The sequence below is a fragment of the Genypterus blacodes genome, unplaced genomic scaffold (assembly GCF_046128005.1).
Source record: "Genypterus blacodes isolate CSIRO-AG114 ecotype Tasmania unplaced genomic scaffold, CSIRO-AGI_Gbla_v1 ptg000064l_1, whole genome shotgun sequence".
Lineage (NCBI taxonomy): Eukaryota > Metazoa > Chordata > Actinopteri > Ophidiiformes > Ophidiidae > Genypterus > Genypterus blacodes.
In genome coordinates, this window is record NW_027466876.1 from 2,661,551 (window position 1) to 2,689,525 (window position 27,975).

Consider the following 27,975-nt stretch of genomic DNA (forward strand, 5'->3'; position numbering starts at 1 on the left):
AAGGAGTTTATGTCGTAACTACTCATTACTTTACTATTAACTGCCTTCTTCTGTTATGTCTGTTCGTTCGCTTGTGTGTTTCTGTGTGTGTGTGTGATGAAAGAGAGAGAGAGCGAGTGAGTGTGTTGAAACCATTTAAAAAGCACCTTATAATTATTCAGCCTTGATGGATGTCATTAAGTGAATCGTTGTGAGAATTCATTACTTAATATTTAGCTTCCTGAGAGAGAGAGAGAGAGAGAGAGAGAGAGAGAGAGAGAGAGAGAGAGAGAGAGAGAGAGAGAGAGAGAGAGAGAGAGAGAGAGAGAGAGAGAGAGAGAGAGAGAGAGAGAGAGAGAGAGAGAGAGAGAGAGAGAGAGAGAGAGAGAGAGAGAGAGAGAGAGAGAGAGAGAGAGAGAGAGAGAGAGAGGAAAGCTTCTGGTGGCTTTAATAAAACTGAAAAACGGACAGAAAAGTCAAGAAAACACACACCAGCGCCCACATACGCTCACCTGCCTGCACAGCAAAAGTGAGCGTGTGTGCAGATAAACAAACATGTGCCAGCATCCCACACAGGTCCACGGTGTTTAAATGCAGTCTGACCCCCCCTCCCTCAGCAGCTTATTGCATTCTGCGGCTGACAAACAACCGCGAATACGAGCGAGACGGATAGAAGACTCAATTTATCCTCATAGCAACATTGCTCAGCGATGTCAAATGATTTTAATTTAATAAATCTGGGCTCAAATAAACAACCAATTCTCCTCTTGCTCGGTTTCTATCCCGCTCTCAGACTAAGCAGAGCGTTGGGCGGATTATATTTCCTGCTGAGCCATTTACGCTTTAAGTTACGAGTGTTTTGCTGCCAACGACAGCCAAGCGGTCGACACGCTTGCCGTAAAAAAACCCTAAATGTGCAAATCGACAAACTCTGTACACGCCGCGCCACAATCGATGGCCCATCCTCGGGACAGGGAAATATTATTACAGTGTGTGTGTGTGTGTGTGTGTGTGTGTGTGTGAACCTGATATGGCACGTGCATGGGAATGCTGCAGGGATGAACACAATGTAGATGCAAAAAAAATCAATGTCATTTATTCCAGCATGGGGGATCAATTACAGAGGCGGACGTCCACCGGGTTTTTACTTCAGTTGCAGGCAGAGAGAGTGAGAGAGAGAGCATCATTTTGAATATGAGACTGGTATGAAATTAAAGGAGTAAACCAGTCTGTTGACCAGTATGTTGCTCTTATGTTAAATCAAATGGATGAACACAGTTTGTGTTGTGTGTGTGTGTCATCCTTCGCTGCACGCCGTTTAGCAATTAACTTGAGGGGGTTGAATGGAGTGTTTACACTTCAAGATCGATGAAGAGGGAGCAAAGAAATTCCTCCTTTGTTTCATTCCTCAAAATAAACGCTTACAATTTCTGAAAAGAGAAATGAAGACGTAACGCTGTGATCCTCCCATAATGCATCATAAGCACATCTGTTATCTTCCCCCTGATAAAAATGATTACCTGGCGTCCACCTGTGATTTGTAATGACTGCAGAGATAATCTGTTCTTCATCCTGTGCTACATCTGCCACATCATTCACGCCTTTCTGTGCTTTTCCTTCGCTCACTCTGGTTGGAGAGTTATGGAAGCCGCCGTGTGAATTATTAATGCGAGCTTTGATAGCGTTTTGGGATGCAGATTCGGGGGGAATCGTTGCGCTGCTGCTCGGCTTAGGAGATCCAATGTGTTTCCATCATATCTGGAGATAATCCTGCGGATTGGGTTGGAAACACTGGGTGAAACACAGCCGCGTGTCTTTTGTGAATTTGCTGTGTGTGAAACAGACGTGTGTGTGTGGGGGGGTAAATCTCTGAATCACATCACGTTCAGGAAAAGTCAAACAATGCTGCATTTGCGTGACATCGCATAGACTTTAAATATGAGTAGATAAATGAAAAAAAAGCAACAGTTCCAGTTGCGTGGTTATAATTGAAACAGGCTGCCATGTATCTCACACAGGAAAGAAGTTCACAACAATTTTAACTATCATTTGCTGTCATGCATCTGAGAGTTTAGGAACTACATCAGCAAGAACTGTGCAGAATAGGAATAATGTGTTCAGCGAGGTTAAACAAACAGTTCAGCATGGACAATCAGCATGTAGGAACACCACCAGGGCTCGCTTAAAACAGGCAATTTTCTTCTTCTTCTTCTGCTGACTTGGCTCTATATTTGGCCCAAAACGCGACGCCATGAGGTCTTTGCCATTGAGAATACCATTCAGTTGAATTGTGGCCAAAATGGTTGTAGAGAAAACAAAACAAATCAAAATTGTTTCTGTTTTCTACAGATGGCTTTGGCGTATAATTGTCATCACCACAGCAGATCTGTTCAACCAATAACAGAGATGCGGCTGAGATTTGGCACATTGGCGAGCGAGGTCCGGGGCCAGGTTTTCGTGGGTCAGTTTAACTCCAGCTCACATCTGCAGGGGGACAGGGGGGAGAGAGAGAGAGAGAGGGAGGCCTGCTTGTTGCTTGTGATTGTTTTCCCCTCTGTCTGTTATGGATTCGTTTTATTTAAACTTCAGTTGACCCGGAAGTCCCCAGGGTGATACCATGTATTTTTTTATTCCGAGCCAATCCTGGTAGGGCGGCTGCATAGCAATCAGAGCCCAACATCACCAGGCAGAAGAGGACAGAGAGCTTTTGCTGTTAGAATCAGAAGCGATGACACTTTCTCCCCGTGAAAGGGACTTTAATAAGGTTTTTAAATCCTGAACAGAGGGTGGTGTGTCTCATTTAATTAGGCCTTGTGGATGGTTTCTTCCCTGCCTAGAGTCTATTATAAGAAAAGCCAGTTTTACTTACTTACATCTGTGAAAACCGGAGGAATATTAAGAAGCAGCCACCGAGTCGGCCAAGTCTGACGTGGACGTCTCATTAAAACATCGCTTTCTCCGACTCTGTGTCGCTCTCTCTCCGTCGCTCCCTCAACACTAAGAACGTACTTACATTTTACTTTGAATTATTGGCCATTAAACTCTGACTGACATGTCGAAATGGCACTAAAATTATGAGGTTTAGGGTTATTTCCAGACAGCTTAGTATATATTAAGATATACTGTACTGCTACTTTCTTTGCATGTAATATCATAATATGCAGTAGATGTTCTGATTCCTGCCTCGTTTATCTGTTTGTTTTAAGGATATTCCATTTTGGCAAAACACACAACAAGGGTCAAATTCAGCAATGACAATATTTGAAAAAGTTATATGAAGTATTTTTATATCTAGAATAAAAAAATACATTTGAAGGTTTTTATTGTCCTTTTACATTGACTGACTTGATTATTACACTTTTATGTTCATCATGGCCGCACGACGGGGAATAGGCAGAAAATTAACCTGTAAGATCTTAAACTTTAATTAGTCAATGACAAGTCAAGAAATTTAAATATGTGGAGTTAATATTATAGTAGTATTTAGAGGTTTAATACGCAGGAAAAGGGAGACTGAAAATATGCAGCACACGACCCAAACTGCTCCCTCCGTCTCTGTCGAATAGAATCCAGCCCTGCATGGGTTAATGTGCAGGTTAGAATATGGACATTGTACAGAGGCGTCGTTAGCGATGCTAATTAGGCGAATCAGAGAGAAATGGCAGTCGGCGGCGCCGCTGTGAAGCTGTATCTGTGATCTGTAGCCCACAGTGAGCCGGGGAGATCATTTAAATGTTCAGAGCCGCAGGCCACTAAAGCTGGTTTCATGTCATGTTGCGGGACGAAAGAGTGCGAAATGGTGATCTGTGTGCGTGTGCGTGTGTGTGCATCAGGCAGAGACAGCAGGAAGTGGGATACTATATTCACAGGCTGTGAGTCACATCCAGCCAATTATAAAAACCCAAAGGCCACCTCTCCCTCTCTCTCACTAACTACCACACTCATTTTCTACCTCTCTCGTTCCCTCGTCCTCTCCCTCCATCTGTCTCTGATCTTTCCCTCTATTTTTAATCCATCTCCCCCTGTCACACTCTCCATACACCAAATATGCCTCCCTCGCTCATTAGCACAGCCAATTGAGGTAAAAATAGGGAAGGAGAGGAAAGGAGGAGAGGGGCCTGGAAGGAGAGGAGAGGAGAGGTACAGGGTGAAGAAGTGGGTTAAAGCCACGAGAAGTGGAGGAGAAGAGATGAAATTAGTGGAAAGCAAAGGAAAGGGAAGGGAAGAAGAAGAGGGTTAAGGGACAAAAGGGAGAGCAAATTAGTGGAAAGAAAAGACTGATATGAATGTAAAATGAACAGAAAGAAGTGGAGAGGACAAATAGAGAGGGGCGAAAAAGGAGAAGGGAATGGAGATGAAAGGAGAGATGAAGAGCAGGGAAATTAGAGGACAGGAGATAAAAGGAGAGGAGAGGATAGGAGGATATTAATGAGCAGTGGAGGTGAGAAGAGGGAGTGAAGGAGAGGAAAGCAGAGGGATAAAGACAATACAAAAGAGAGTGGAGGGAAGATAGTGGAAGGAACGGGGAAAGTAAATACAAGCGGAGAAGAGGAGAGGATGATGACAGGATAGGAGGAGAGAGGACGATTAAACTTGATTTGTTTCCTCCTTGTTCGCTCAGCTAAGCTGTTTACCTCCGAGAGCATTTTAGCTTTGGGTTTGGGCACTAAACTGTTTTTCCGCTGATATCGCCGATGGAAACAGAAATTATTGATATTCCATTGAACTTCAGCACATCAACTCTGAATTGATGCTTCAAATGTCCTGAAAATTGCAATGTAAAAACTATTTTGTAGAGAATTTCTGGATCTACGGTCAAACCTAAATGTCTTTTTGCCGTACTTTACTGTATTTTACTCTCTCTCTCTCCCTCTCTCTCTCTCTCTCTCTCTCTCTCTCTCTCTCTTTCTCTCTTTCTCTCTCTCTCTCTCTCTCTATCTCTCTCTCTCTCTATCTCTGAATGTGTGTGATCAGGCTGATTGATGACCTCACTGAGTGTCTGGTGTTGGTTTGCTGACCGCTTGAATTCCAGGCCTGTCCGTCGCAGGGCAGGCTAATCTAATGAAATCGACGCGGTTAATTAGCCGATTGAGCTAGCGTTGCGGTAAACGCTAAAGAGGTTTGATAAGGCGATGGTGTTTCTGTGTTGGGTGGCAGTGAAACAACAGAAATAATTGCGCAGGGTAATTTTTTAATAGTAGGACCGATGTGTTAGCAGTCAGTTAGCTAAATCTAGGCTGACAAGCTAGGCTAAGGGGGCCTCTTGATGACTTGCGGTCTTGGTGTAGCGTTGTCCAGAATTTTACTGCTTATATCACCGATAATCAATTAATTCTGGTAAAGGATACAGTGTAGAGCCTGCTGCAGCACTTTTCGTTGTCTCGTCGGTCAGTTTGTTCCCACTAATTAGGCTAAACAAACTTGGCAGTGATTTTCTTTTTCCTAGCTTATAATCGAGCTCATTGATGCTAGAAATCCCCAACAATATACTGTAAGTTCTTTGTATTTCCTCTGGGATTTCAGGCAGAAAAGCTTCAGAAACAGCAATTAAGCTGTGGGACACAGAAACTCTCTGGTGAATCATGAAATGTAGGTGGATTTAGCAGCTGTTTAAGGCGGAATGATGCACGTGTGAGTGCACCTGACAGGCGGGAAGGCTTCCAATGTCACATTGGGATAAGCTTATATAAATATATATGTAAAGAAGAAGCGTAAAAAAGAACACAAAGTAAGTAGTGTTCTCTGCCTTCTTCCTACTTTTTTGTTGTTGAACGTCTCGCGAGTGCTGATGTATTTACTTGTCGTGTTATGGTGTGAAATCTTTGATGTAATCTGCGTTGCTGAGCCGATGACACAGCGTTTCCACCTGTTCCTCATGTCAACACTACAAATGAGCTTTTTGGCCACCACCTAACCTTTTGTTGCTTGAAATGAAACCGTCTCATCTGTTGCACGAGTGTCACTGTCCTGCCATATCTATTTGCACAAACGTCGGAAATAATAGTATTGATAGGTTGCAGCCAGTTTTTGTGTGTGTGTGTGTGTGTGTGTGTGTGTGTGTGTGTGTGTGTGTGTGTGTGTGTGTGTGTGTGAGAAGTTGTTATTTAACGTGATGAAGAGGTGTGTGTCCAGGCAGTATTGCCTCAGACAGCTGTGTTGCTGGGAGCATTAGAGGTGTCATGCACCATCTGGAGCACGCGCGTACACGCACGCACGCACGCACGCACGCCCGTACACGCACGCACGCACGCACGCACGCACGCACGCACGCACGCACGCACGCACGCACGCACGCACGCACGCACGCACGCACGCACGCACGCACGCACGCACGCACACTAGCGATGTGATTTAAAGCAAACAGGCACATCCACCACCTGGCACAGCCCTCAGCTAGGAAATAGCATCTTGTTCTCTGGTCAGTGTGCCCCCACCCCCCCGGCCCGTCTCTCTCTCTATCTCTCTATCTATCTATCTCTCTATCTCTTTTTTGCCATGTCTTTGTCCACACTCCCAAACTTCCCCGTCTCCACTCACAGACACCTTGGGATGTTCTGTGTGTGTGTGTGTGTGTGCAGGGTGTGTGGAGCCTGTGGAGAAAGGAGTACGTTTTAATTAGCTTGTATGCCTCTGCAACGGCTGCTCCTAAACACCGATATAGCTCCCCGGAGACAGTGTGACAGGTGCCGCAGTATTTGTGTGCATGAGTGTGTATTTACTGTGGCTGTGTGTGTATGTGTGTGTGTGTGTGTGTTTATTTGTTTGTATGTGTCGAGAGGAGGTTGCATTGTTGAATCTCTGCATCAATAAGTGTGTGTATGTCGTGCGTCACAAACAATACAGAGCTTCAGCAGGGATAGATGACAGAGGGACGCACTAATAGGTCCACAGAGACTGTAGATGTGTGTGTGTGTGTGTGTGTGTGTGTGTGAGTGTCACTTAACAAGCTTGCTCCCTAACAACAGAGCTACCATTTCCCTCTCTCCAGACCTTGTGTGACAGTGGATCCACTCACTGACTGACTAATGACCCAGCTCACCGACAGTTTCACTTGCTGACTGACTGTGTTACTGCCCGACTGACCGGTTTGCAGGTTCGTCCTCACCTTGTCCCTAAGGGCTCCCCCTCACACCCTGCAGAGGAAACTCATTCCACCCAGAGCTCATGACCACCTCGCTAAGAGTTGGAACTTGGAATCGACCGTATTACTTTGGGAAGTAGACTCTTAATGATGCGTTATTCATGATGAATGGCTTCAGATGATAGAATATTGATATCATTAATGTTCTAATGCATCATACTTACATTAACTATAATAGGTGATGAACGAGTACAAATTCATTAAATTGTCAGGGCCGAAGGAAATGGATTCTCTACTTTGGAGAGGAGCTGCTGCTTGATCTGTGAGCCAAAGGTTATTAACCTAAATCTGACATATTCTTATTTAACCGTCCCATGTCTGATACATGAGCTTTCACTGTTGAGGCCTGAAACAGCTATAATTATACACACACATCGCCCAAATGAGTTCCCTTTTGAGGTGGAGAAGAGGGATTACGTGCAGTAATGACCGCTCGCCTGTCATCTGCGCACAAAATAAAACAGTGTCGCATTTCACGAGGTGTGTTTAGACGGCAAAATGTCCGATTTATTTCCAGATATGAATTTGTCCCGAAACAGATCAGCAAATATCTGATTCCGTGTGTTTTTTTTATAAAACTGTCTACATGTTCACACCGCAGACACAACATGCGTCACATGCCAGCAGAAATTCAGATTCAGGTTACTTACAGTATATTGGGCGGTTAGAGTTGTGAGAAGTCATTCTAACTGCCTGTTTGAGTCGCTGACTGATTTATTGACCGACTGGCTGCAAACTGTACAAACTAAACAAAAACTGAAGCTTTGTGAGTTTTTGTAACTGGAGGAAGCCCACAGACTGTGAACGCTCGTTATACTACAGGCAAAAAGGCATTCATCACCAAGACGAACAACACCCTCATACATTTGCATATAAGAAATATAGTTTTTCAGAATTCCATTAATCATGTACGGCCCCGGGTTTTACTCTCCCCTCAAACTGTACAAAATGCACTTTTAAAGTTTTGCAGAGTTTAAAGTTGCTGCTCTAACTTTGTTGGTTGATGCTAATGAGGTGTATGCAGATGAATGTAACAAGATACACCGATACAAATGTAATATTTGGTTTGGTAATGTTACATCCTGTTTTAATGGGCTCGGCTGGCCTGTGCCTCTTCTGTGTGTTCCCTTTTGTTTATTCATACACTTCCCGTCAGGTCTGTGTGTGTGTGTGTGTGTGTGTGTCAACAGTTCTATGTCTGAATCAGTTTGGGTGTGTGATGAGGCATGTCGTATATTAGAGCAGGGATAGTTTTTTTCTCCTTCTTCTGGCTTCACTATCAGTGTGTGTATGAGTGGGTGTGTGTGTGTGTTTGCACGCGTCTGGGAAGCTCTCCAAAATAGGACGTAACCTCCTCCAATCACCAGCTGTTTGCCTCAGATAGCTGCCACTAAATTTGGAAGAACACACACACACACACACACACACACACACACACACACACACACACACATATACTGAACACACACATACACACACGCAACGCTCACACTCTGTCACTCACGTTCTCTCCCCATTAGATTTGATTCGAGGATATTTGGATGACACTGAGATGGACACATGTGAGTGTGAGATTGATGCGAGGTGTGTGTGTGTGTGTGTGTGTGTGTGTGTGTGTGTGTGTGTGTGTGTGTGTTCGTGTGTTCCTGTGTGTGTGTGTTTGTCTCTTGTAATGGCTTTATATCAGCCAATGAAATGGCAACCAGCTGGCTAAATACCTACACAGATTGTCCATTGATGGTCACAGGTTCAACATCCCTTTGCTCTACTGAAGTGCCCTTGAGCAAGAATTGACAATTGTCTATGTGACACCCTTTGCTTTGGAAAGTATAGTCTCTAATTGGATTTTTGCTGGATGTAATTGACTTCATTTACTTTCCTTTTACTTTCGTGGGGTTCTGGTTTAGCAGCAGGACCACAAAGCTCCCAGGGAAACTTTACATTGGATATATTTACTCTTGGTTTTGTGTCTCGGTGTTCAGTGACCAACCTGCTCAAGCCCCCTGGTGGACAGATTGGTGGACAAATGGCTGTAACTATGTGATTTTCACAAACATTACGATGATCTCAGTATAACAACATTTATGCAGTTTGCTTAAAAGCACCAAAATGACCCCGGCCCTCTAATTGGCGAATGCTCTGCCGTCAACAGCCTCCATTGTTCTCGTAATGCCGGTCCTGAGCGTGGTGGCAGTCCCTGGAGAGCCTCCCACAATAGTTTGACTTTGTAGCTGATGACGCTTTAGTTTTAACACACCATTGTTTGGTTGTGCCGTCAGAGAGAAAGAGAAAACTACACGGTGATGGTTTCCCCCAACAGATTGCTTCTTGTCTCATAGCAACAGCGGGAGCAGGTCGGCTCCTCTGCTGGCTGAGCGTCGAGGTTTGCAGGAAACAGGACATCAGCACTTTGAAGAGAAGGTCATCTGCCTACTGGCTGCAGCAGCACCCAGGACCAGCCAGCTTGAGCTCTGCCTCTTATCAGTGCAGTGCTTCCATATGAAATGTGTGTTAATATATGCGGTATAGCACAACTGACTTAGACAATGTGCCGTACTTTGCACACACAGAGAGAAAAAGAATGCGAGCAAAACGGCTTCTTTCTAACACATAATATGAAATGCAGAAAGTGTTTGCAGTCGTCTCATTAAACTGCATCCTCAAATAAAATCTATTCCTTAACTCCTCAAATGTTTACAATTGTATGTAAAACTGTGAAACTCTGCAAACAACGGAAACAACACCAGACACTTTATGAATCCACCAAGTGCAAGGCTGCAAATAGCATTAACCTATGTGAGATTGAAGGTAACTACAAGCTTCACCGTGGGTTAAGGATACAGAACAGTGCACACACACATACACACACTTACACAATGTTAGTCATAGATCAGTGTCAGCGGTGTTCCACTTTTAGCTCTCTGGCCTGGTCACACATTGTCTCTTATCTCAGTGGTACCACCTCAGTGCTCAGCCTGCAGCTCCCTGTGTGTGTGTGTGTGTGTGTGTGTGTGTGTGTGTGTGTGTGTGTGTGTGTGTGTGTGTGTGTGTGTGTGTGTGTGTGTGTGTGTGTGTGTGTGTGTGTGTGTGTGTGTGTGTGTGTGTGTGTGTGTGTGTGTGTGTGTGTGTGTGTACTTGATGTCCTGAAACCATGTGGATTGTCTGGATTAATTTGATTTTATGGAAATCCTTATGTAATTTCATAGATCTAATTTGTGTATGCCCTGCGGTGCGTTCACCTGTGTGTGTGTGTGTGTGTGCGTGCGTGCGTGTGTGTGTGTGTGTGGAGAGGTGGGGGTTGGCGGTTGGGTGGAGACAGCCAGAAGGGGAAACACAAGTCTTTTGAGCATCACTTCCTTCAACATTAGGCTTCCAGGCATCGCTACACGAGACCAGAATCACAGATGGGAAACTCAAACAAATGCTGGAGTATGTTGTTTTACAATGTGACCTGTGTGACTGTGTGTGTATGTGTGTGTGTACATGAATAGTGATCAAAAATGCTTCATTTACACTGGTATTATTCAAAAGACTCTTAAGTGGTGTTTGTTAATATAACACAAGCGCTGATATCGACCAACCACTTTTTCCTATGTTATTGGATCTAACATGCAGAGGGACATCTTGGTAGGATACATAACCTCTGTTGATTGATAAGTTCTGAGCCCCCCGCATGAGCAAGCATTATACAGCAAACTATGACAATGGGCTGGTAACTGGCAGGCTTCTCACCTGATATGGCTTGTTTGGCAAAACTGATAAAAATCAATTTTGACCGTGCGATCAAATGTCATGGCCTGAACAAAAGGTTGGTGTTGGCAGGATTAATGAAGACTAAAATATTTAATTATTGCAATGTGTCACATACTAGGGAAATATTCTAGGGTAAGTTAGTCGTGGCTCAAACAGGCCTCAGATTATGTAAAGATTAAGATTAAGATACTTTATTCTTGTAATGTTGCATGCAATTCACGGCAATCACATGCAGTTGATATTTGTCTTGCGGGAGGACTCGCTGGCATGTTGCAACCTAACTATGTCACCGTAACCCCTACATTCCTCAAACTGAACTGGTTTGACAACCTAAAGGCTAGACTGACATCAAACACTAAATTATTTCCCTTTTTGGAAGCTTGAAGTCAAGTCAGTCAGTTTTAAATTGAATTTTCAAAGTAGAAAAGCGACCAACACGGAAACCTGGGAGGGGAAAATGAGTAAGAGATGCCTTCCCTTAGTTTACTGTATACATCTGATGACATCAGTGCTCGGTTGAAGGCTGTGGCGAGCAAATTGGAAGTAAATAATGTCATTTGAAGACTTGTCAGGATGATTCTTCAACACAAAGTCGATGTTCTAATCTAAATCGCAGCTAAACCATTATTTGTGAGTGCTGTATGCTTATCCAGCCCCTTTCAGAGTTACAAATGCTAATCCAGCCCCTTTCAGAGTTACAATTTCACCCAAATTAAGCTCACTGGAGGAGGAATTGGCAAGAAAACACGATGTAAAACACGTTTGTTCCTTTCAAGGACTATAAATAAAACTAACTTAACATTTATCAGGCCTTGAGCTTCACCTACAACCTTTATTTGAGTGTGTAACTGTATCTGGGAGAATGTTCCACCTTAATAGTCACACCCCGTCACTAAATCCTGGAATGGCACCAAAGTAAAGAACATCATGAATCCCCGGGACTACTTTATACAAAAGTCACAGCGTTTCTTTTTTTTTTTTAAACTGTAAAATATAATGTATGACATTTCTCTGCAGGAAAGAAGATCGATGAATAGAAATAAAGTGCAAACTGTGGAAATGATACAGAAATCCTCCCCGAGGGCTTTTGGGAAATGCATCGCGCCGCATGAGATCAAAATGAAAAGCAGACAGAAATGGTGTGAAAGCTCATTTGGAATGGAAATGCTACAATAAGTGGAAGAATAACATCTGAAGACGAGTTTGTGAGATGAATTTCCAAGGGGAATTTTTTTGAAAAGACTTGAAACTTAACCAAAAACAAATCCTGTCCCACCAATGTGAACATCAACAAAACCAGATATGGGCCAAACCTCCCTGGACAAATTCTACAGGGTTTTAATTTCTGTGTGTGTGTGTGTGTGTGTGTGTGTGTGTGTGTGTGTGTGTGTGTGTGTGTGTGTGTGTGTGTGTGTCTGTGTGTGTGTGTGTGTGTGTGTGTGTGTGTGTGTGTGTGTGTGTGTGTGTGTGTGTGTGTGTGTGTGAGTGAGAGAGTTCTGAAGGTTAAAAACAAGCCTTGCACTCTAATAAACCCCGCAGGGATTGTCTCTTTTCTCTGGTCTCGTTCCAGATATTAACTTCAGTTACAGAGTAAGCTGGAATTCAGCGTCTTGCTCAAGGGCACTTCATCAACTTGTATAATGTGCCAGGGTGTTCTCCGTAATCGTGCCTTGCACCTGTTGCTAGAGAGGATTTGATTAAAAGACTTCACTTAGATTTATTAGTGAAAAGTGCATTTATTTATGAACCGCTTCTCCCCTTAGTGTTAGTGCATTTCTCTTTGTGCCTCTTTGTGTGTATGTGTGTGTGTGTGTGTGCGCGCTGGTATGTGTGTGAGGTTTGGATGAAAAACAACTAGGACAACAGAGGCCCTTGCTACCAGACCTGCAGGCAACCTGGCATCCCACAACCTGTTAAGTCTGTGTGTGTGTGTGAGTTTGTGCGTGTGTGTGTGAGAGAGAGCGAGTGGTGTTGCTAATGTTCAGTTGGCGCTGAGAATCATACCCTCTGGGCCTCTGCCTAGCACTGTGAAACAACACTACTGTCTGCACACCAGTTTAATGAGGGTGTGTGTGTGTGTGCCTGTGTGTGTGTGTGTGTCTCTATATATGCACACCTGTACATAATTTGAATGTGACTGTGGTGTTTTCTCTCTGTGTGTTTGCATATAGTATGAGCTGTGCGTGTGTGCGTGTGTGCGTGTGTGTGTGTGTGTGTTTGTTTGTAATGAGACGACAGGTGATTCTTCTGTGCCGCAAACCCTGTCACACTCTGACAGATGGGGTTTTCACTACACTGTGTGTGTGTGTATATTTGTGTGTGTGTGTGCGTGCATGTGTGGCTGTGTGTGTGTGTGTGTGCGCAGGCATGTGTGAGTGTAATATATAAGTATTTCTCTATACCACCATCTGGGGTGGGATGCTGGGTTAGACTGAAATATTGCTTCATTCATCACACAGTGAAACCAACACACACTGTGTGTGTGTGTGTGTGTGTGTGTGTGTGTGTGTGTGTGTGTGTGTGTGTGTGTGTGTGTGTGTGTGTGAGAGAGAGAGAGTGTGTTTGGCAGTATACTGTAGGAGTGCCTCCTGATGCATTTTGTGTGTGTGTGTGTGTGTGTGTGTGTGTGTTATGGAGAATGACCGCAGACCCATTGTACAGAATCCTTCATGTGGAAAACCTTTCCCTCTGCCTGCCTTCAACCATTCATCTACTAGCTGTGTGTGTGTGTGTGTGTGTGTGTGTGGGGGGGGAGGGGGGGGGGGTTGTATGTGTATGACTCAGGGCGAGAGAGTGAGTGATGGTTTCCTCCCTGCATGAAGCAAACTGAGTCCTTCTACACTCAGTAATTTCAGTTTACCACCACTGAACTCAGTATAGATATACTTTAATATGTAATACCACTAAGTGCCACTAGGGGAAGCCTCCAAACATCGTCAGAGTGTTTACAGCCAGTAGTAACCGTATTCCACGTCTTTCTTTGCTGAATTGACCAAATAATTGCACCAAATAACCTTATAAACATATTCAAGTACACAATTATCAAATCCACTCTGTCCTTTTTGCCAGACTTAGAATTTTCTGGCAGCCAAGTCAGCAAAGGTGGCAGAGATTGATCATCCAAGTTGTGGTATTACTGAGAAGACGTATCACTCTTATTGAAAGTGGAACCTGCAGTTTTTAATCTGAATACGGGAAGAGTTTGTGTTTTGTTTGCTTATTTCTGTGATATCTCATGTTTATATAGTAGCAGCAAATCAACCCCACGGAGTTCTTTCTGTATTGATGTTGGACACATTTGTTCTATATCTTGCGTAAACGATTTGACAGCATGATAATTCAGTAAGACGGCAAACAGAAATGAAAGAAAAGAGCTGCAATGTAAAATGGCTTCCATCCCCGTCCTTTCCTCTCCAGCTCCATAAACTTTTCTCTGAAGTCCATTCAGCTGATAGACATACAGAAATTGGGGGAAATGGAGAGGGAGAGAGAGAGGGATGACAGGAACCCACACATCTCTTCCTCTCTTCTCCGTTTCTCTCCCCCTGCGTCTCTCCATCTCGCTGACAGATCTTCCATCCGCTATATTGTTCAAAGCCCTTGTCTCGCTTTCAGATCTGGGTTTTCTGCCCGCTCTGACATGACAGGATGAAAGGACAGAGAAAGACAGACGGATGGAGACAGGGGAAGGGGAACGAGGAGCAGTAATACGTCGAGTCCTAGAGGAGAGTATTAGTGAAAGGTGGATTGTACTGACATAGGAGTAACAGCATAAATAGTATTTCTAGTAGCAGCTGTCGTAGTGAGGTGTCATGAATACCTGTTAACACAATAGTAAGGCCCTAGTGGTGGAAGAAATGGAGTCTAGTGTAGGTCTACTTTGTACTTTCAGGGGTAATACATTGTAATGTATGTAAATGTATTAAACTAAGCCTTTAATGTTGGCTTTAAGAACCAAAGCTATAAGATGGTATGTATCATAGCGTTGTTGGGGGTTTGCGTTTTGTGACAGTTACATACTGTAAACAAACAGTTACATGTAAACATACAAAAAAATACACACATGTACACGTGCATGTGGTACGTGCAGCATGTAAAGCATATAGATATACGTATATAGCATATACACTCCATTAGCACATGAACATATGCAAACTCAAGTTCATGCAAAATCCATCCACACAAACTTATGCACACACACACACACACACACACACACACATACACACACACAGGCAGGGAAGGCAGAGCTGTGGAACTGTAAAGTAGGAATATATAAGCAGCATGTGGGTGAAGCGTCTCTCCCAGCAGTTCCAGCCTCATGTTTTTCAAACAGTCAGAAAAAATTCTGGAAAAATACGATTCTCTCCACTCTGCCAAGGGGGGAGAGGGGGTGGGGGTGTTGGCGGTGTGAGGGGGGTGTTGGCGAGGGCGATGCAGTCCTGCTAACAATGAAGCTGAGAATCCACAGTAGTTTGTTTTTCTACATTTAAATCTCGTGTTGTATCTAAAATTCTCAGCCTTATTAATTCATCTCTGACATCCTTCCTTTCCCTCTCCCACTGACGAACCCGTATCTCCCGGGGCTGCTCGGGCTGTGAACGCCTCACGGTTGTGTGCTTTGATCTGGTTTTAGCTTTGTTGATGTCCGCATTGTCGTCTTTCTCAGGTTCGTCCATCGAAGAGGCTAAAACTCGCCCTGTCCTGGATGAGAGCACGTCTGTTTGAATCCGATGACTTAGTTTGTTTTCATCAGGGTTGGCAGAGTTACAACCCTCACTCCTCTCTCCCTCATATATTTGTTTGTTGTTTGTCCTACTTTGAAACCAAAAAAAAATGGATTTGAGCGTGTCCTCAAAACACATTGTGATATTTGTAGAGTGAAGATAAAAGATAAAAGGACAAATAACATCTGACTGACAAAGACTATAAATACTTCATCAGCTTGTGTGTTACCTGAATGTTTCAGAGGGAAACAAGAACACCTTAGATATTAGATGTTAGATCAACTATACTGTTAGATTTTGATACAGTCGGTATCCATTTATATAACGGATGATGAAGATGCGTAAGTACGACATCATTGTTATACTGTAGGTATGGATGACATCACTGTTGCAACATTTGTCTTTTGGATGGCATCACTTTGTTAGTTTGACGGCATCACAAATGTTTATTTAAGTAGCTTTAGATTCTGACACTAAGCTACATTGGCAGTTGTGATAACATTTAAAGGAAAGGTTCTAAGCCTCGTAGAGTGCGTGAAACACTAAACGACTAAGCCACCATGCCCGTAAGGAGTAGTTGGGTTTGTCGTAAGACATACGTCACCCCCCGCCGTCCCTTCGAGAAGTCACGTCTTGACCAGGAGTTGAAACTCATAGGCGAGTATGGACTGAGGAACAAGCGTGAGGTTTGGAGGATTAAGTTCACGCTGGCTAAGATCCGTAAAGCTGCCAGAGAGCTGCTGACTCTGGACGAGAAGGAACCCAAGCGTCTGTTTGAAGGTAACGCTTTGCTCAGGCGTCTGGTCAGGACTGGTGTCCTGGACGAGGATAAGATGAAGCTGGATTACATCCTGGGTCTGAAGATTGAAGACTTCTTGGAGAGGAGGCTGCAGACACAGGTGTTCAAGCTCGGACTTGCCAAGAGCATCCACCATGCCCGAGTCCTGATTCGCCAGAGGCACATTCGCGTGCGCAAACGCGTGGTGAACATCCCCTCTTTCATGGTTCGCCTGGACAGCCAGAAGCACATTGATTTCTCCCTGAGGTCTCCGTACGGGGGCGGACGGCCAGGACGCGTCAAGAGGAAGAACGCGAAGAAGCACCATGGTGGCTCTGGAGGAGCCGACGAGGAGGAGGAGGATTAAGATGTGTGTCATCCAGGAAGTGTGTTCCCTCTTATCAAAGAAAAGAGAATCAGTACATGAATAAAATAAAATACATCTCTAAAAAAGATTCATATGTTTGAATGATATTTGCATGCCTTTTGACGACACTTCAGCTTTTCCTCTGCATCATATTATGCATTCACCTTTAGTTTCCCCTTCTGGCTAATCTAATTTTGTTTTCACTAGCTTCTTGTTTTCCTCTCCACTTTCTCCTTCACTCACTCACTTTCCTGCAGTCCGCTGAGATGCAGGAACCGAAACCTTCGTCTGACCTTAATGTGTGTTTGTGTGTGTGTGTGTATGTGTGTGTGTGTGTGGTGGAGGTGCTACAATGCTTTATTATAGTTTGGAGAAAAGAGCAAATGAAAAACACTTAAACGTTGGCTTTGTTTGCAGAAACCAGTGAACGCCGGACCACTGACTGTTTTGCTTGAATTTCTTTACACGCTTCAATGGAAACTGTTAAATCATTAGAAACTATTCATTCAGACTGTTCATTCATTGAATTTACTGAGTCAGAAATTTTCATAATGCAATTTCCAGTATAAAGACTTGAGGCATTATCAGCTGTCCCTTCGCCTCTTTCTTCTTTGCATTCTCCCAGTTGTGAGGAAAGAATTGTCTTGTTCCCTCATTCACTGGCTGTGTGTGTGTGTCAGTGTGTATACATGGCTGTTGCCTTACCGGCCAAAACTAGGCCAGGTTGAACACCTGAGTAGGAGCAGCCTTAGCACAGAAATCTCTGCTAAGGCTGTGAGAGAGAGAGAGAGAGAGAGAGAGGATGGAGGGAGAGAGGGAGGGAGGGAGGGTGAGACAGGGAGAGAGAGGAGAAAGAACAGGTGTGAGTGTACCTCAGGGTCTTATCAGTGGCCATTAGTATTTTTCTGCACAAATGTGAACACACTCTGGCAGGTTGTCAACACCAGCTGCTCTGTGTGTGTGTGTGTGTCTGTCTGTCTGTGTGTGTGCGACTGGTATTGACCTCGCTTTTCACTTGTGTATCTCACCTCTAGATGAACCTAGACAACCACACGTACACACACACACGCAAACACACACTCATTCATTTAACATTACATTCTGCAAATGGCAATGCCGATCTAATGTGCATGATTCCTCTCTGTCTTTTCCTCCTTCTCATTCTTACCTTCTCTTCTCTCTCCTCTCTTCTCTCTCCGCCCATCATTCATCCGCCCTGTATTTTTCCTTTCATTCACACTACATTTTCACTTTCAGAACATTTGAAGCGGTCTTTTGTCCGTCTCCTTTTCCTTTTCTATGTGTTTCCTTTATTGTCTATATCTCCTGTGCACTCCTCTCCGCTACATCCACCCACACTAACACTCACACACACACACACACACACACACACACACACACACACACACACACACACACACATGCATGCACAAGGACTATAGGAGCTTGTTCATATCAGCTCCAACATCAGTCATCTGTCAGGGCAACTTTTATCCATACATCTCTCCCTCCCCCTCCGTCTCCCTCTCTCTGTCTGTGTGCCTCATTCGCCCTCCTCTCTCTCCCTATCAGTGCAAGTTTACACACACACACATGCACGCGTGTGCACACAGCAGCAGCAGCGGCGGCGGCAGCAGCAGCTCGTCTTTATCTTCTTATCGTTCCTCTCTGGTAGAGCCGCTGAATAAATCAACTGTGGGAAAACTGGAGATGGAGACGGCGAGATAGAGCAATAGAGGAGGCAGAGAGGGATGATGGGATATGATGTGACAAATAAGGGGAGCGCGTGGCCTTATTTTCAGTCAGGAAGAGGCGACAAAAAACAGAAGAAATGAATCATCCTCTCCTGGGCTCATAGGACGGTTGCGGCACGGCAAAGTCGCGACTGAAACTGGCTGCTTGCATTTCCACGTACACCAGAACGTGCTCGCTCTTAAACTTTGCCTTGTGTAATCTGCTCTGGCAACGCTGTTTCTCCCTTTAATCATCCTGCCTGTAGGAAAATCAAATTGAGGGTTAATGAGGTGCCGCTGGTATTATTTCACAGCCAGGTGATTGCGTGCCGACCTGCTAATGCGACTGCAGATTAGACCCTTTTCACACACCGGGAGGAAGTTCACAATCTAGCTCAAGGACACTCAGGTGGGACACACTTTTCCAGGTCGCCATTATGTTGCCAATGCAGATTTGGCTTAAGGTAGATGTGAAAGTCGTAAAGAAGTGTGAGAGATGAATCATACTGCAGTTGTGTGTGAATGGGTTCAAGCTTTTCAACTCTCTTCTCTTGGTTTGTATGGAGGCTGATCTGGAGCCCTTTTGTGTGCACACGCTCGGCATTAAAGTGTGTGTCGCAGGTGTTTTCAAGGCGACGTCTGTTTTCTGTTGCCGCTGCTTTGTTGTCTGATGAATTTCCCACAAGTGTAAGAAAAGGCCTTTCTCTCTGCCTTCTGATGGAGGGACTGTGTGGAGAAATGAGGTAGATAAGAGGCAGGGACCTAGATGCTAAGTGGGATGGTGGTGTTGTGCGTTTATACACATTCACTCACGCACACACACTTTTATGAAAGGTAAGGTGTTCGGCTTTTTTTAAAATGAAGGCCAGAACAGACCAAGCAGACTATTTCTGTTGGAAAATGTCACCAATCCATCAATCTGATCGGTAAAGGCCAGTGTTCTCATTACGCTATGTGTGTGTGTGTGTGTGTGTACCTCTGCTCTTTCAGAAGAAAAGGCAGCTGACCCAGCAATGGCAGCAGACTCGCACACCGCGCTGCTCTGTGGCTATGTGGTGCTTTTTTAATGAGCTGCTGACTGTTCATCTATTATTCAGCTTTCAACAGGTCAGGCCTGACCATTCTGTCACACATTTTGTGTGTGTGTGTGTGTGTGTGTGTGTGAGTGAGTGAAAGTAGAGACTGACAGAGGAGGATACTGTGTCTCTATCACCCAGTAAAAGAATGAATATGATTCCATCTCATTTTCTCTCTCCATTGAGCTATAATTCAAAGGTTTATTTGACATAAATCTATGCTTACAGAAGAGTTTTCGTGCAGAGCTCCGTCTTATCAGAGCAATTTTCGAAAGTTCCGTAGACAAGTTGGTTTTATGGGAATAGGTTGACTTAATGGCACTGCACTGTTCTGCACTGAATCTTTTTTTTGGGCTTTATGACTCTCAAGACGATCTGGGAATTTTGTGTTGCACTGCAGATGGACCTTTAATTAGATTCCAGGAGATGTTATGTTCTTCCAAAGCTGCGGAACATTACATTTCTGCACATGTATGATGCTTTTCCTGGTTTTGAATTTACGTAAGCTGATGACAAAACTTGTATTCTCTATCTGCAGGTGCACCACCCTGCACTATGACTCTGATCTTCCCCCAACCTCCATCATCATCACCTTCCACAATGAGGCCAGATCCACCCTGCTACGCACCATCAGGAGGTAAAACGCGCACACCACACACACACAGGCACACACAAAGTCAGATCGTCAGCCGTTACAAAGATTTGTAATAAAAAGAAAGTGGAACCATGTAATGCTCAACTCTGGTTATTAGTTATCAACAGCTAGCTACATTACAGCTCACATCCACACACACACCCACACACGCACACACACACACACACACACACACACACACACACACACACACACACACACACATTTACACACACGCACACACACACACACACACACACACACACACACAGCATAATGAGACGCTTACTCTGAACATTGGAAGAATTACTGTCTGTCTCTTTCACAATACAAAATCAGCAGGTAGCTATACACATACACACACACACACACACACACACATATACACACACACATGCAGACACACTTCAAGGTTTTGGCCTGAGTTCAGCTCATTATACCAGAGTCAGTCAGCAGGGACAAGCTATGTCTCCTTAGTATCACAGAGGACAGTGTGTGCGTGCGTGCGTGCATGCATGTGTGTGTGTGTGAGTGTGTCTGTGGGTGTCTGTGTGTGGGCTGTGCATTTTCCCCTTCAGCCCTTCTCAAAGCTCTGCAGTTTTCAACCAATTAAAAGACAATCTGTCTCCCTGGGCCCCACGCTCCCTTTGGCTCGCTCACTCTCTGTATGTGCGCGCGTGTGTGTGTTCCTGTCGATGTTATTTTGGAGCTGCGATTTGTTTATTTGCCTTTTATTTTTAGTTTGAGCATTTGGAGCACAGCTAGAATACACAGGGCCATGCTGTAGTGTCTGTAACCGTTTGAAGATGAACACACAGCCCCTTAATAATAATAATAATAATAACATTACAAATACATGGCTGATTACATGAATATTGATGTAACACATGTAAGTTTAGTTTATTCCTCTATGCTAAATGGACAGTAGTCATAGACACTATATACATTTTCTCATTCCCTGATTTGTTTAGATGAAGGCAGGAATAACTGACGTGATTCAAATGTCAGCCTTGTGTCTGCTGCTGCCCACACAGACCTTAACCTCAGTGCAGGAATACCTTGTTTTTTCAAAAAATTGTTTCCATTTAAATCTATCGTTAATGTATTTTACAGCAGAGCCTCAGGAACACAATCAGACTCCTATGTAGAGGGCAAGGATGCGTGCCAGTGCTTTATTGTAACTATTGTACTTTACACGAGAGCTTGATGGTGGTGCTTAAAACTCAAAGCAACAATTTTCAGCTTTTCTAACTTATCAGCATGCATGTATAACTGTATGACATGTAAGACTTTGAATGATCGGCCCAAGAGGGAGCATCTAAACAGGCCAAGGATTGATCCCTGAGGCATGCCACATTAAACTGGGGCTGAACACCTTACAGTGTCTGGGATTTGAGCCTCTGCAATGCAGTCTCACCTTTGCCCTCTCAGCTCACAAGGCTCTGTATGAGAATATTGTGAGCAACGGTATCAAATACAGCACTTGGATGTCACGGCAGGAGAACCAGAAACACACCTGCGTCAGCACCAATCAAAATATCCTGCGAGACCCATGAGAGTGCTGATTCAGCGCTGTGCTTCTGATGAAAGCCAGAAATGTATCATGTTGTGGCTCCTTTGTAGTTATTTTAGAGATGAAATGGCAACATACCTCATGTGTGGGTTGGCGTCTTGCTTTTTTAAGACGTGGTGAAAATAAAGCCTGTTACATTTTAAGCCGGAACAATCCAAAGTTCCCACCTACAAAAACAGAGTTAAAACAGATATTGAAAAAAGTTTGATTGACGTAGACAATAATTTGGAGACCAAAATACAATTGATGCAGGCGATTTACTTGGTTTCCACTTTGCCATGATTTCTTTGCTCTTAACAACTGTTCTGCCTTTTCAAGTGCCTTCTGCCTTTTGTGCTCTAGAGTGAGTAAGCAGCCGTCTTAGGTTCACAGAAAGTGGCCACTTTAGAAGAAGTGCTTTTGTCTGGCATCTTTATAGTGTTGCACTTTTGTAAAGTACATCTTGTTGCAGGGAATCATTTGACTTTTACTGTGTGTTTTATGAGTCAGTGAGGGAGGCAGCTGACAGTTCACAATAACAGCAGCAGAAGCAATAACCAAAGTGAACATGGTGTGAGTAATGGCATACAAAAGTCTGTAGACCTAATAAGGACTCAGCGTGGAGTAAGTTGGAGTGTTTGAAGGTTGAACATAAGTGGTATTTTGTTGCATTGCAAGAAAGTTTTCAAAGAACTTTTCCCAGAAGTGTCAGAACAAAATGGATTTTCTACCGTGGTCTTTCCATAAGAATATAGTGCAGAGCAAGCTCACCAGTTGGGGAAATTGTTCCACATTGGTGTGTTGCACCACGTCAGAGTTACCTGTTAGGTTGTATGTATGTATGTAAGTATATTTGTACAGTATGTATATACCCATACTGAGATACAGCAGAATGAAAAAGCAGTTGTCATTGCTCTGTTGATCTCTGTCTGTGCAAGAATATTGAAATATCAATATTCCCTCTAATCTTCGCCGGATCAGAGTCAGAAAGTTTTGAGAAAAAAGACTTCTAAGAGCGTTTGAAAAATGCAATCAAATTAGTTTCAAAGCAGCAAAAAATGCTTTGAATAGCCAGATAATAGCCCGATAAAAGTTTTCTATTTTACAGTTTGCTATTAGGCTTTGCTCTGGGGACTTTGAAAACACTGAAAGCTTATTGAATGCCTGCAATTACCCTATAAAGGCTGTCATTTTGCAGTTTTGTGCACTTTGGGGTACAGCAACATAGAGGTCCAACTTTAATAAGTTTGATTTTTGAGACAATAGTGGGCCTTTTGAAAACGCTTCATCTTGTGATCAAAGAGTTTCTTTCAGAGAGAGAGCCCGGCGTTGTCGATATTTAATCAAGCTCTGATCCGAAAATTGATCCCATCTCTGTGTGAGAGAGAGAGAGAGAGAGAGAGAGAGAGAGAGAGAGAGAGAGAGAGAGAGAGAGAGAGAGAGAGAGAGAGAGAGAGAGAGAGAGAGAGAGAGAGAGAGAGAGAGAGAGAGAGAGAGAGAGAGAGAGAGAGAGAGAGAGAGAGAGAGAGAGAGAGAGAGAGAGAGAGAGAGAGAGAGAGAGAGATGATTCCGAGGCGTGTTTGGTTTTAATGGGTTTGGTTTGGTTTGGTGATAGTTTTGTGTGCAGTCCTCTGAACTGTGAATGTTCCAATAATATAGGAGACAGAATGATCTCGGCAGAGCAAAGACACAGAGCGAAATATAAGCCACTGAATGTTAATCAGCAGAAGAAAGATGTTTATTTTTAACCAGAGTCTGGTGTATGTATTTCAGTACATATCTAGCCTGCACTATAACATCATTTACATTTTATTTACTTGCATTCATTAACTGACTGACTTTTTTTCTTTAGCTTATATAACAAAGGGTAGGTTTGAAAGCAAAAATAGATTCAAATTCTGATTAATTTGGAGTGACACACGATCTTAAGTGTAAGTGAAACACAAGCGAAGGTTTGGTTTGTACATTTATCGTGTGCAAGTATTCAGACCGGCAAAGAGCGGAAAAGAGTTGAAAATGACTAGAAAATGAAATTCAGTCAGCGGCTATCTAATTATCCAGTCAGCCCTTCAGTCAGACCATCAGTCAGTCTGTAATCCAGTCCACCAGCCGCCCTGCTCTGCTCAGCACTCACTGGGTGCGTAGAAATGCCACTTCTAGATCAGCACTATCTCAGCACTTTCTGATTCAATGATCCCAAAAGTGCTCTGTAGAGTCCAGATCACTTCCTCTGTAAATGATCACTCAGGGTTTATTAGGAAGAGGAATTTGTGAAGATTTCTAGCCTCTGGTTTCCTTGTACATGCGGTGCTTGTTCCAGCAGTGTGTATTTGATCATCTTTGATCACAATAACTGTTTCCATGAATAGAAATGCAGAGACACTATGTACTAGTTCATATTCAGCATCCTAAAATGCTACAAGACTTTAAGCTCAAGTTATTTTGCAGTCTTGATTTAAACTAGTGATAGTGAAGTAGCAGATGGTTTCTACACTACATGAATGTACGGTATGGTCAAATATTGGCATTAAGTAATATCAGTATGCATCACTACTTTCTTCTTTTTCTACAAATACACATACACCAAGCAGGAGAGCACATTGCTCAAAAGCAGTTTACCCCAGGTTTTAGACTCCAGCCCCCAAAGTGTACGTAATAATTAAATTGTGTCTTATTTTAGAAAGAATCTTGGATTTGATGTTGTCTAGTAGAGTTAAGATCAGCAGAAATTAGACTCATTACTGGTTATACGCATGATAACATCCTAGTAAAAACATTGACAATAATAATAATACATGTAAATTAATACATTTAGTGTGGACAATCTATCCCATTGTGCACATGTAAGATCCTTGATTGATGAAGAGTGTAGATGTATGGCACACTAGATCAGCGTTGATGAGACAGTATTTACCCGGAGCAGATATATGGCGTAATGCGTCACTAGTGGTCAGACAGAATGCATTGAGTGGCTGAATCAGGATTTATCTTTAAGATCAGCTCCCGTGGGTGTGCTGGGGAAAGACTTTCCGCAGGGAGACAAAGATTTAGGGATACGCAGGACAACGAGGGAGGAGAGTTTTATTATGAAATGCTAAATAAGTGTTTTTAAAGATGGTAGTTTGTGACATATTTTAGTGATGTCTGTCACAGTAAATGATGGTGCCAGTAATTCATACTGACGTTCATATACATCCAATAAGGGCGCCAATGAAATTCTTCCATCCCTGTCAGGGGTCTTGACGGGGAAATAGGATGGAGAGATGGCGGGATGTGGATGGATGGAAGGAGAAGGGGATGCAAAAGTGCGGAGAAAGTGATGAATCACCCCAGGGGATGGAAGGGTAGGGGATGGAAGAGCTGGCTGTCAGCTATCAAATCAGGGCAGAGTGAGAGAGAGAGGGGGGGGGGAACCGAGTGAAGGTATGAACAGAGAAAGATGGAGAGAGCTTTTGAAGTGAGATTGAGGTCTAATACAGAAAGTAATAAGACTCTTTACCTGTAGGGAGAGGAGAGACAATTCTGCAGTTAAATTACAATAGGGATAAAAAACAAAACAAATGGCCCTCGTAGCTGAAGGACGGGGGTTAGCAGGTGCTTTTACAGTAGCTAACAGAGCAAAGGTTATGGGAGTCACAGCAGATAAAAGCATCACCTCTGAGCTGTAAATAAATCTATAAATTCAAGGCCGCAGAGAGCCGAGGCCAGCTAAAACCCGCAAGACAGCTTTGCAGTTACATCACACGGAGCTTTTACCAGTTTCAAAGAGTCCCAGAGCGGAGAGTACACATGGCAACAAAAAACACTTAAACTTGAAAAATAGATGTTTGGCATGGACGACTGCGCTCATCAAGTCCATACAGTAGCTTTTGGAAGCCATTGCTCTACTATGATGTCATAAATTGTCTCAGATATTAAGGTTTTATGAACAGTAAATTGTCTTAATGTGTAGCTTGGGATGGGTTTATTTCAAGTTGACCCATAAACACTAAGCAATTCAATTGTTTACAAATAAATAAATACAACCTAAGCTAATGCCTTTGCTAGATATGCTAATGTGGACGTTATGTAACTTTTAAATCTTGACATTTAAGCCTTGTACTTTGAGTTTCTAAACCCCAGACAGTTCAGTTTACTTCACATTTGTCCCTTTAAAACTTTTATAAGTCCTGGATCTGACCCTGTGCTCTGTTCTGATTGGCCAGCTGCCAACACATGGTGACAGATCAGAGCCTTGTGCTTTTTCTACGTTGACGTTAACATGTTACAGCAGTAAAACAGAGAGCTGGACAGGCGCAAAATTCCGTCGCTAGCACCAATTCCCATTTTTAATCCTTGTTCTCAAGTCCTAAATCTAAACTCTAGGTGCAGCATTTTCATTTTGAGGCCTCAGAAAACTGGCAACACACTAAAACTTCTCCACTTTGGCAGACGTTTTGGCACTTTATCACACAAATTACCGCTCTCTTGTAGAGCGCGCGTACCCGCCTAGCATGGCTGACCTCAGCGAGAACTGAACCTCCCACCTGCCGCACTATCATCGCCACGGGCCGGGCGGTTCAACTCCCACTTCAGCCACACACAAACGCATGCACTCAGGGGCACAATGGATGGAAACGCGCTCCAAAATGGCAGCTATGCGTAATGACGGGTTTTTCAAAACTTCCCCTAAAAGTGATATATGGTGTTGGAAGTGAACGGTGCAGATATGGAGGCGCTATTCTGTGGCGGCCCACTGCTGTATTGTCAGCGGTGATAATATATTTTCTGTGAGCTGAAGATAGCTTCTCTGCCAGCACGCCTGAGGGGAGGTTAAGCCTCATAGCTACTGGCCTGTGAACCTGCGCGAGTGTGCGTGTGTGTGTGTGTGTGGGTGTGTGTGTGTGTGTGTGTGTGTGTGCGTGTTGGCAGGGAGAAAAGGGATGAGAAGGGGTGGAGAGACTGAGAATGGAGGAAGAAAGGAGATTGTATCCATCCATCCATGTCTGCCTTTGTCACAGTGTCATTGTAACATCGATAGATAAATAAAATTTTTGTCTTTCTGCTTTATTACATCATATTTCCGCCTTAATTCTTTCATTCTTTCTCTCTTCTTTTCTTTCCCCCGCCCAGCCCACTCCTCCATCCATCACTCCATTCATCCATCTCTCCTCGGCTCCGGAGAGACAGAGTTAGGATCAGGGTTATTTGTCTCCTTTACTAGCCTGCCATCCCTCTCCTTCTCTCTCTCTCTCTCTCCCTCCCTCTCTCTCTCTCTCTCTCTCTCTCTCTCTCTCTCTCTCTCTCTCTCTCTCTCTCTCTCTCTCTCTCCTCCCTCCCTCTCCCATCCATCCATTCATCACTCCACCACTGATGGGGTCCAGTGCCTCAGAGACTCACAGACTGACTTCCCTCCTCCTCCTTCATTATCAGCTTCTCCTCCTTTTTTATCCATCCATCCATCCCTCCGTCCCTTCTCTCCCTCCTTCCTTTTTTCACCCACTCTTTATTCTACCCACCAGTCCCTGTACAGCTTGTTCCTTCGCTCTCTCCTCATCCTACCAGCTCCCCTCCATCTCATCCTTCTTCCCCTTCCTTCTTTCTTTCCCACCTCTCCTCTTTTCCTTTTGATTCTTCCCATTCATTCCCTCCACCTCCCTTTTTATCAATAAATTCCTTCACTCTTTTCACCCCTTCTCTTCACTTCCTTTCTTTCATTCTTTTTTCCTTTCTCACATTCTCTCACTCTCACCTGTTCTTCTCTTCCTCCTGACCCTCTCCCACTCCTCTCTTCGTTTTTGTTCAAATCCCCATCCCCTTCCTCTTGCATCCATGCTTCCTCTCTCTCCATTGGCCTCTTCTTCCTCCTACTCTCCTTCCTTCGAGCAATGTTCCGTCTCTCCCTCCTCTCCTCCTATTCCCGTTTTCCCACTCTACACTCACTCCCTCTCTCACTCCATCATGCATCGTCTCTCCTCCCTTCTTCCTTTCCTCTGTCATACCCTTCATCTTTTTCGTGTTATTCCCTTTTCCTCCTTTACTTGTCTTCAGTCCTCCATGTCCTCCATCACTCACTTCCTTCCTCTTTCCTCCCCTCTATCATTTCTGCTGTAGCCTCCTCTTTTTTCACCTCCTTCATCCCCTCCGTCACTCTTTTTCATCACTCCCTCTTTTCCCTCCTTCCGTTTTCTCGTCCCCCCTTCTTCCTCCTCTTCCTCCTTTAGCCCCTGGCTCTCCTACCTCCATCACTCCTGAA

At 43.9% G+C, this 27,975-nt stretch overlaps 1 protein-coding gene and 1 pseudogene across 1 annotated transcript in view; both read left to right on the forward strand.

Moving 5' to 3' along the window:
• Positions 1-27,975, forward strand: part of galnt14 (UDP-N-acetyl-alpha-D-galactosamine:polypeptide N-acetylgalactosaminyltransferase 14 (GalNAc-T14)) — a 93,244-nt gene that overhangs the window by 39,641 nt on the left and 25,628 nt on the right. Inside the window, exon 3 of the mRNA XM_076155130.1 lies at positions 20,093-20,191. Coding sequence (XP_076011245.1) covers positions 20,093-20,191 — 99 coding nt within the window. The remainder of the gene's footprint in view (positions 1-20,092; positions 20,192-27,975) is intronic.
• On the forward strand, positions 16,153-16,745 carry LOC143004209 (small ribosomal subunit protein uS4 pseudogene; annotated as a pseudogene).